This window comes from Ooceraea biroi, chromosome 10 (assembly GCF_003672135.1).
Source record: "Ooceraea biroi isolate clonal line C1 chromosome 10, Obir_v5.4, whole genome shotgun sequence".
NCBI lineage: Eukaryota > Metazoa > Arthropoda > Insecta > Hymenoptera > Formicidae > Ooceraea > Ooceraea biroi.
In genome coordinates, this window is record NC_039515.1 from 5,845,498 (window position 1) to 5,856,063 (window position 10,566).

The following is a 10,566-nucleotide window of genomic DNA, read 5'->3' on the forward strand; positions in this document are numbered from 1 at the left end:
TCTTATTGGTCAGTAGAAATGTCTGCGCAGTAGCACACCTTGTTACTTCGACCATGGACTCAACGATGGATTAGACCGAAGTTTCATTTGCAAGCGATACAGTTTAATAACAAATAAAGAACCTTTATTTTTTAATGCAGTTTAATAACAGATTTACTAGCATTAGCAAAGAAAGAACAAAGAGGGAATAAAGTGAGAGTAGCTTAGGTTGCTTATTTTACGTATGAACAGTGTCCTAACCTACTTTATGCGTCAAGTGCTGTCAACTTGGATTGAGCGGGAAAAGAATTGTAATTGATACAAATAATTTTGTTCTTTAATGTATTTGATGAAAACGTAACGATATGCATTTCTGTGACAAGAATTCGGCGTTCTTCCAGAATAACATGCAATAATTATCATCAATTTGTTCATGATTTTTAAATTTTAATTTGCATCACATAATAATATTCGGTGTATTAGTTATAAAGGCTTATTTTTCTACAGAAACGACAGCATTATGAATGAGATTACGGATAATTTTGCATGGACCCGTCAACTCGAGTGTCCACCAACATTGTGTAATGATCCAGTGAAGAAAATGTTTGTCTTTTATTTTTATTTGTTTGTCGACACTCTTGTGCCTTGCCTTGTCTATCTTTTCATCTCTCAGATTATGCAAAGGAGTACTGGAACTCTTGTGGGAGGATATTTCCAACTGTGTGTACCCTACGACTGAAGCATGTAAAATCAAAAAGAATATTCTGCTGTACAAGCTGAGGCATGGCCTGAAAGATTCCACAATTGCACGTATTAAGGATTTGGATCAGTCAAGATGCAAAAATAACAAACTGAAGGATCAGATAGCTGCATTAGAGAAAGAGTACGACGAACAAGATCACACTGTTAGACGAAAAAGTAAGACGAAGGATTAAAAATACATGAATTTTCATATAACTCTAATAAACGGATGAAATTGTTTAGTGCAACAGTTGAAAGACATAAACAGCAAATATTCAATGATGAGGACGAGAAAAGATTTCCTGAAATTGAAACACAACGAAACTAAAAAACAATTGAAAGATTGCACTGACATGAGACGAGTGTGCCAGCATTTAATGCCAAATACTTTCAAGGAGATAGATGAGCAGAGGTTGAGGGAAAGCCTGGATGTAGTAGCTGGTTTACGATCGGGAAATAGGAAGCAAGTAAGTATTTAACTTAATTTAATTTAATTTAATTTAAATAAATTTAATGAAATATTCCATGAAGTAGTATCGCTACCAGCAAATAGTATTATTTTCCTTATGTTACTAGGTACGGGAAAAGATATCAAACTCTCTTGGCAGTGTTGACATATACACACTGTGGACACGTTTGTATCAAGTACTGTCACAGGATTTAGACACGTTAATGAAGCTGGAGACGAAAAACGATCTTAGCAGTTCAACACTGGTGGGCGAAAATATAGACATCGGTATCGCAAGAATGTGTGGCCAGTACATATGCATGATATCGAAATGCGCATTGTCCAACGCTAAAGTCAGCAAATACGAGGAGCGTTTAGTGGAGTTCATACAGCTGATTGAGGTAGCGTGGGAAACGTGGCATAAATTATTGTAGGAATGTATTGGGTTGGCCAAAAAGTAATTGCGTTTTTGTCCAATAGATGGACATACATGTCTTGAAACGTAACTAACTTCATTCTAAACCGCAAATTCATTATGTAGGTTAACAACCCACGGTTCAAGCTTATTTTAGAAGAAGAAAGCACACGATTTCGTTAACAATTGTTTGTTTGCCGTCGATTTCAAAATGGAAAATCAAAAAGAACATTTTCGTCATATTTTGTTTTGTTACTTCCGAAAAGGGAAAAACGCTGTGCAAGCTCATAAAAAGTTATGTCATGTATATGGCGAAGATGCTTTAAAACTGCGGCAGTGTCAAAATTGGTTTACTAAATTTCGATCTGCAGATTTTAATGTGAAAGATGCACCACGCTCAGGAAGGCCAATCGAAATTGATGATGACAAAATAAAGGCACTGATCGATTCGAATCGGCGTTTAACGACACGAGAGATTGCTGAGAATCTTGACATATCGAAATCGAGTGTTGAAAACCATTTAAAACGACTTGGATACATTAGTAAGCTCGATATTTGGGTACCACATGAGCTGAAAGAAATTCATCTCACTAAGCGTATTGACATCTGCGATTCTCTTTTGAAACGTGAGGAAAATGATCGATTTTTGAAACGCATGATAACAGGCGACGAAAAATGGATCGTCTACAACAACGTCAAACGAAAAAGATGGTGGAGCAAGCGTGATGAACCTGCTGAAAGCACTTGAAAAGCAGATATTCACCAAAGAAAGATTATGCTGTCAGTCTGGTGGGACTTTAAAGGTATTGTGTATTTTGAGCTGCTTGCGAGGAATCAAACCATTAATTCAGACGTATACTGTCGTCAACTGGATAAATTAAATGATGCCATCAAACAGAAACGTCGAGAATTGGTGAATCGCAAAGGTGTTGTTGTGTTTCACCACGATAACGCTAGACCACGTACAAGTTTGGTCACTCGTGAAAAATTGTTGCAGCTTGGATGGGATGTGTTACCACATCCACCATATTCGCCAGACCTGGCACCATCAGACTACCATTTGTTTCGTTCTTTGCAAAACGCCTTGAATGGTAAAACCTTTACTGCTAATGAGGATATCAAATCGTTGTTGGAATGTTTTTTGCTGAAAAAGATAAGAACTTTTTTGAGCGCGGAACCATGAAGTTGCCTGAAAAATGGCAAGAGATAATCAAACAAAATGGACAAAATATATTGTTTAATAAAGTTTTTGTTTCCCATGAAAAATTCGCCTTTTATTTATATAAAAAAACGCAATTACTTTTTGGCCAACCCAATAATATATATAATTGATGCGGAGTGCAAGATGTAGCTCGAATTAACGTCCGTCTCGTTTCACTGCAGTCGCTATCTCACGAGGATGTAACCACGTGGCTGGCTTTGACGTTGGAAGTGAGGAAACTAGAAACCGAGCAAGCGTATCTGCAGAACGAAGTTCAGAAATTGAAGAAGAACTGCGAGGACAATTCCCTGCTCAATCTCGACATAGCTCAATTAACGGCTGACATAGAGGCGATCGATGCACAGATAGTAAACGTTTCAGCACAGTTTCTGTGTATCTCACAGTTTTGGTAAGCGTTTTGGCGATACCAATGTTCGATCGCATTGCAGGACGGATACGTCAAGAACATTCAGCAGTCTATAACCGTTCTCAACTGTGCAGCGTCGCTCACACTTGAAGCAAAGGAGAAACTGCACTTTCAACTACAAAAGATAGTGGCAGTGCAAGCCGAAGATTACGACGCGCAATGCGTGAGCAGCGCGTTGGACATCGAATTGGACATGTTTTATAACGTTCTCGATCTGAACGCTCTGCGAAAGGTGATGTTGAAAGGGGATGTGGGAGCGTACAGGTAAAAGCGCCACGTGTAACGTTTCGCTTCATCGTTCCCGTTGAATCATTGATGTAACGCACATGTTTTCCCAGACACGCGGTCTGTTGTCTCGACAAGGCCTCCGTCGCAGCGATCAATCCGCAATGTTCGAGGATTAAGCCTCACTTCCCGATGGTGCAGACGCCACTGTACAGTCTTATAGAATGCTACAGGAATGCGGTTGCCAACATAATCTACACGAAGCTGCATTGCTCCACGTCAACGGAAAAGGTCGAGCACGCGGATGAATTAACGCCGTCACGCGAGAAATGTAATTACAACAGCCTGGAGTTGCTATTTCTACTGACTTTATTTGAAATGAGATAGTAGTACGACTCAACCATGGTGGAAGTAACAAGGTGTGCATTTATCTCGGACGAATTTCGTCACGTCTGCGCAGCACCAAGTTGTCGCCATTTTGCAAATAGCAACCAATAGCAACGCGATAATAAATGTAAACGAAAGTGTCGCGACACAGGTTATGCACTGTTTCAGAGTCTCGCACGTCGCACAATGCCGTCGTGTTCGTTTAAACAGTGTAAAAACACGTCACGAAATAATAAACATGTTAGGTATTTTTCATTTCCAAAAACTGAAGAAATGATTGCGCAGTAGAAAAGACTTTGCAAAGAAAATGTCAATGCAAAGAACGGTATGTATACAGGGTGGCCCATTTTAATTTATACAGTCGATTTTTTAAAAAACTAAAAGAGATACGAAAAAATGTTTCAGACAGACATGTCACGATTTCGAGGGGATATAAGATGATACCATTGGTTTGACCTTGAATAGTCGTTTGAAGGTCACGCGAAGATCACCTTCAATTTCTTAAATTGAAAGCCCAACTTTTATTGCAGATTCTTATTCTCCATCGAAAAGTAACTTTTGTGTGAAACATTTTTCCGAAAAATGTCATCTTATGTCCTTAAAATGATCTTCAAGATGAGTTTTGAGGACATTTTAAGGACATAAGATGACATTTTTCGGAAAAATGTTTCAGACAAAAGTTACTTACTTTTCGATGGAGAATAAGAATCTGCAATAAAAAGTTGGGGTTTCAATTTAAGAAATTGAAGGTGATCTTCGCGTGACCTTCAAACGACTATTCAAGGTCAAACCAATGGTATCATCTTATGTCCCCCTCGAAATCGTGACATGTCTGTCTGAAACATTTTTTCGTATCTCTTTTAGTTTTTTAAAAAATCGACTGTATAAATTAAAATGGGCCACCCTGTATATGCAATATTGAAAGGTGGTAAATGGAATTTAACAAATTAAATATAATAGAATATAATAAAATACATTATTTAAAATTTCTTTATCTGGCTCGGGTTTGTTCTCAACATTTTAAGACCTCGCAATATAAAGATCGGTCAGTTTTACGTGAGATGCTACCTATACAGGGTGTTCCAGACCTATCGTATCACCGGTTAATGGTAGATTCCTGAGGTGATTCTGAGACGAATGTTCCTCTCGCAAAATGTCGAGGGTGACGTAGTTTCGGCGCTACGAAGGGTGTAGTTATCCTATCCTTGCGTAGAATTTTCCCGCGTTCAGTGAGGGTGGGTCGAAGGGGTCCGCGCATCGCGCACGCTTCAATTTGATCTTAATTTCTCGCGGCTGTTCAAATTGAAGTATGAGCGATGCGCGAGACCCCTTCGACCCACCCTCACTGGACGCGGGAAAATTCTACACAAGGATAGGATAACTACACCCTTCGTAGCGCCGAAACTACGCTACCCTCGACATTTTGCAAGAGGAACATTCGTCTCAGAATCACCTCAGGAATCTACCATTAACCGGTGATACGGTAGGTCTGGGACACCCTGTATTTTATTTTAAAAAATATATTTACCATAAGTACACACAAAGGATCTTTTATTTAATCCTTTTCTTATCCGAATCTTTTTTTTAATTCACTTAAATTATTCAAGATGGCGGACTCTTGTCACGCTTTCTTATTGGTCAGTAGAAATGTCTGCGCAGTAGCACACCTTGTTACTTCGACCATGGACTCAACGATGGATTAGACCGAAGTTTCATTTGCAAGCGATACAGTTTAATAACAAATAAAGAACCTTTATTTTTTAATGCAGTTTAATAACAGATTTACTAGCATTAGCAAAGAAAGAACAAAGAGGGAATAAAGTGAGAGTAGCTTAGGTTGCTTATTTTACGTATGAACAGTGTCCTAACCTACTTTATGCGTCAAGTGCTGTCAACTTGGATTGAGCGGGAAAAGAATTGTAATTGATACAAATAATTTTGTTCTTTAATGTATTTGATGAAAACGTAACGATATGCATTTCTGTGACAAGAATTCGGCGTTCTTCCAGAATAACATGCAATAATTATCATCAATTTGTTCATGATTTTTAAATTTTAATTTGCATCACATAATAATATTCGGTGTATTAGTTATAAAGGCTTATTTTTCTACAGAAACGACAGCATTATGAATGAGATTACGGATAATTTTGCATGGACCCGTCAACTCGAGTGTCCACCAACATTGTGTAATGATCCAGTGAAGAAAATGTTTGTCTTTTATTTTTATTTGTTTGTCGACACTCTTGTGCCTTGCCTTGTCTATCTTTTCATCTCTCAGATTATGCAAAGGAGTACTGGAACTCTTGTGGGAGGATATTTCCAACTGTGTGTACCCTACGACTGAAGCATGTAAAATCAAAAAGAATATTCTGCTGTACAAGCTGAGGCATGGCCTGAAAGATTCCACAATTGCACGTATTAAGGATTTGGATCAGTCAAGATGCAAAAATAACAAACTGAAGGATCAGATAGCTGCATTAGAGAAAGAGTACGACGAACAAGATCACACTGTTAGACGAAAAAGTAAGACGAAGGATTAAAAATACATGAATTTTCATATAACTCTAATAAACGGATGAAATTGTTTAGTGCAACAGTTGAAAGACATAAACAGCAAATATTCAATGATGAGGACGAGAAAAGATTTCCTGAAATTGAAACACAACGAAACTAAAAAACAATTGAAAGATTGCACTGACATGAGACGAGTGTGCCAGCATTTAATGCCAAATACTTTCAAGGAGATAGATGAGCAGAGGTTGAGGGAAAGCCTGGATGTAGTAGCTGGTTTACGATCGGGAAATAGGAAGCAAGTAAGTATTTAACTTAATTTAATTTAATTTAATTTAAATAAATTTAATGAAATATTCCATGAAGTAGTATCGCTACCAGCAAATAGTATTATTTTCCTTATGTTACTAGGTACGGGAAAAGATATCAAACTCTCTTGGCAGTGTTGACATATACACACTGTGGACACGTTTGTATCAAGTACTGTCACAGGATTTAGACACGTTAATGAAGCTGGAGACGAAAAACGATCTTAGCAGTTCAACACTGGTGGGCGAAAATATAGACATCGGTATCGCAAGAATGTGTGGCCAGTACATATGCATGATATCGAAATGCGCATTGTCCAACGCTAAAGTCAGCAAATACGAGGAGCGTTTAGTGGAGTTCATACAGCTGATTGAGGTAGCGTGGGAAACGTGGCATAAATTATTGTAGGAATGTATTGGGTTGGCCAAAAAGTAATTGCGTTTTTGTCCAATAGATGGACATACATGTCTTGAAACGTAACTAACTTCATTCTAAACCGCAAATTCATTATGTAGGTTAACAACCCACGGTTCAAGCTTATTTTAGAAGAAGAAAGCACACGATTTCGTTAACAATTGTTTGTTTGCCGTCGATTTCAAAATGGAAAATCAAAAAGAACATTTTCGTCATATTTTGTTTTGTTACTTCCGAAAAGGGAAAAACGCTGTGCAAGCTCATAAAAAGTTATGTCATGTATATGGCGAAGATGCTTTAAAACTGCGGCAGTGTCAAAATTGGTTTACTAAATTTCGATCTGCAGATTTTAATGTGAAAGATGCACCACGCTCAGGAAGGCCAATCGAAATTGATGATGACAAAATAAAGGCACTGATCGATTCGAATCGGCGTTTAACGACACGAGAGATTGCTGAGAATCTTGACATATCGAAATCGAGTGTTGAAAACCATTTAAAACGACTTGGATACATTAGTAAGCTCGATATTTGGGTACCACATGAGCTGAAAGAAATTCATCTCACTAAGCGTATTGACATCTGCGATTCTCTTTTGAAACGTGAGGAAAATGATCGATTTTTGAAACGCATGATAACAGGCGACGAAAAATGGATCGTCTACAACAACGTCAAACGAAAAAGATGGTGGAGCAAGCGTGATGAACCTGCTGAAAGCACTTGAAAAGCAGATATTCACCAAAGAAAGATTATGCTGTCAGTCTGGTGGGACTTTAAAGGTATTGTGTATTTTGAGCTGCTTGCGAGGAATCAAACCATTAATTCAGACGTATACTGTCGTCAACTGGATAAATTAAATGATGCCATCAAACAGAAACGTCGAGAATTGGTGAATCGCAAAGGTGTTGTTGTGTTTCACCACGATAACGCTAGACCACGTACAAGTTCGGTCACTCGTGAAAAATTGTTGCAGCTTGGATGGGATGTGTTACCACATCCACCATATTCGCCAGACCTGGCACCATCAGACTACCATTTGTTTCGTTCTTTGCAAAACGCCTTGAATGGTAAAACCTTTACTGCTAATGAGGATATCAAATCGTTGTTGGAATAGTTTTTTGCTGAAAAAGATAAGAACTTTTTTGAGCGCGGAACCATGAAGTTGCCTGAAAAATGGCAAGAGATAATCAAACAAAATGGACAAAATATATTGTTTAATAAAGTTTTTGTTTCCCATGAAAAATTCGCCTTTTATTTATATAAAAAAAACGCAATTACTTTTTGGCCAACCCAATAATATATATAATTGATGCGGAGTGCAAGATGTAGCTCGAATTAACGTCCGTCTCGTTTCACTGCAGTCGCTATCTCACGAGGATGTAACCACGTGGCTGGCTTTGACGTTGGAAGTGAGGAAACTAGAAACCGAGCAAGCGTATCTGCAGAACGAAGTTCAGAAATTGAAGAAGAACTGCGAGGACAATTCCCTGCTCAATCTCGACATAGCTCAATTAACGGCTGACATAGAGGCGATCGATGCACAGATAGTAAACGTTTCAGCACAGTTTCTGTGTATCTCACAGTTTTGGTAAGCGTTTTGGCGATACCAATGTTCGATCGCATTGCAGGACGGATACGTCAAGAACATTCAGCAGTCTATAACCGTTCTCAACTGTGCAGCGTCGCTCACACTTGAAGCAAAGGAGAAACTGCACTTTCAACTACAAAAGATAGTGGCAGTGCAAGCCGAAGATTACGACGCGCAATGCGTGAGCAGCGCGTTGGACATCGAATTGGACATGTTTTATAACGTTCTCGATCTGAACGCTCTGCGAAAGGTGATGTTGAAAGGGGATGTGGGAGCGTACAGGTAAAAGCGCCACGTGTAACGTTTCGCTTCATCGTTCCCGTTGAATCATTGATGTAACGCACGTGTTTTCCCAGACACGCGGTCTGTTGTCTCGACAAGGCCTCCGTCGCAGCGATCAATCCGCAATGTTCGAGGATTAAGCCTCACTTCCCGATGGTGCAGACGCCACTGTACAGTCTTATAGAATGCTACAGGAATGCGGTTGCCAACATAATCTACACGAAGCTGCATTGCTCCACGTCAACGGAAAAGGTCGAGCACGCGGATGAATTAACGCCGTCACGCGAGAAATGTAATTACAACAGCCTGGAGTTGCTGAGCCTCTCCAAGATCGTTTGCGATCAGGCGCGCGAGGAAATCGGACGCTTCAACGCGATCTTAAATACTTGGTAAGTTCGTTGAGATGGTGTCTCGCATGAACTACAATTATAATCAATTGAATTTTATCGCGTTCGTAGGACGCATCAGGACGTGCAAGAAGCGATGGCACTCGATGAAACGACCGTGGACGGCGTATCGTTTAAGGATTGGTTGCAGCGTTACAACGTGTTATTGTACATGATACAAAATGGCAAATGATTCAAGTGTGCGTTGCATTCTATTGCGTTTTGTATAATATTACCACCGTATCCGAGAAATTTTTATATGAATATGCATTTTTGTACGGAAATTTTGAGAAATATAAAGATGATGCAATTAATTGGTAATGTAATGTGGAATAATAACACGATGTATTTTGTAGTATAAACTTCTTTCCATCAGGATTCATTTAAAGTGTAATAACATCAGAAATATCGCAGCGCACGTAAGTGCAGCCACCGTGAAGAACAATGGCATCGCAAACACTGAAAACACAGGTATAGTAAATAGACTTATATTTCTCGCAAAAATATGTCACATAATACATATTAACCAATCAATGTATGGAGCGATCTGTGAGAATTCCAAGTGCTCTTACGTCGGGAGAACTCTTATGTTGTACTGTAACCGGAGATTTATTAATCGCACGATTGGTTAATATGTATTATGTGACATATTTTTGCGAGAAATATAAGTCTATTTACTATACCTGTGTTTTCAGTGTTTGCGATGCCATTGTTCTTCACGGTGGCTGCACTTACGTGCGCTGCGATAATTTCTGTAATTTATTTACACTTTAAATGAATCCTGATGGAAAAAAGAAGTTTATACTACAAAATACATCGTGTTATTATTCCACATTACATTACCAATTAATTGCATCATCTTTATATTTCTCAAAATTTCCGTAGCAAAATGCATATTCATATAAAAATTTCTCGATACGGGTGGGTAAATATTATACAAACGCATAGAATGCAACGCACACTTCGAATCATTTGCCATTTTGTATTTCATGTACAATAACACGTTGTAACGCCTGCAACCAATCCTTAAACGATACGCCGTCCACGGTCCGTTTCCAATCGAGTGCTCATCGCTTCTTGCACGTCTGATGCGTCCTTACGAACGCGATAAAATTCAATTGATTATAATTGGTAGTTCCATTGCCGAGACACCAATCTCAATACGAACTTACCAAGTATTTAAGAATCGCGTTGAGAACGTCGATTTCCTCGGCGCGCCTGATCGCAAACGACTCTTGGAGAGGCTCAGCC

At 38.9% G+C, this 10,566-nt stretch overlaps 2 protein-coding genes across 3 annotated transcripts; both read left to right on the plus strand.

The window, feature by feature from the left end:
- The first annotated feature begins 22 nt into the window (after positions 1-22).
- On the plus strand, positions 23-3,823 carry LOC113562808. Its single transcript, XM_026973307.1, has 8 exons — positions 23-290; positions 487-582; positions 653-897; positions 964-1,187; positions 1,297-1,569; positions 2,967-3,152; positions 3,234-3,475; positions 3,550-3,823. The coding sequence occupies exons 2-8, from the start codon at positions 500-502 to the stop codon at positions 3,821-3,823; spliced, it is 1,527 nt and encodes a 508-aa protein (XP_026829108.1). The 5' UTR covers positions 23-290; positions 487-499.
- Positions 3,824-5,474: 1,651 nt separating this feature from the next.
- On the plus strand, positions 5,475-9,825 carry LOC105282708. 2 transcript variants are annotated; one of them, XM_020032781.2, is made up of 10 exons: positions 5,475-5,742; positions 5,939-6,034; positions 6,105-6,349; positions 6,416-6,639; positions 6,749-7,021; positions 8,421-8,606; positions 8,688-8,929; positions 9,004-9,318; positions 9,388-9,515; positions 9,672-9,825. In XM_020032781.2, the coding sequence occupies exons 2-9, from the start codon at positions 5,952-5,954 to the stop codon at positions 9,506-9,508; spliced, it is 1,689 nt and encodes a 562-aa protein (XP_019888340.1). In that variant the 5' UTR covers positions 5,475-5,742; positions 5,939-5,951; the 3' UTR covers positions 9,509-9,515; positions 9,672-9,825. The 2 variants fall into 2 exon arrangements, with proteins under 2 accessions (XP_019888340.1, XP_011343220.1); XM_011344918.3 differs by lacking the exon at positions 9,672-9,825 and having other exon boundaries at positions 9,388-9,652.
- The last annotated feature ends 741 nt before the right edge of the window (positions 9,826-10,566 follow it).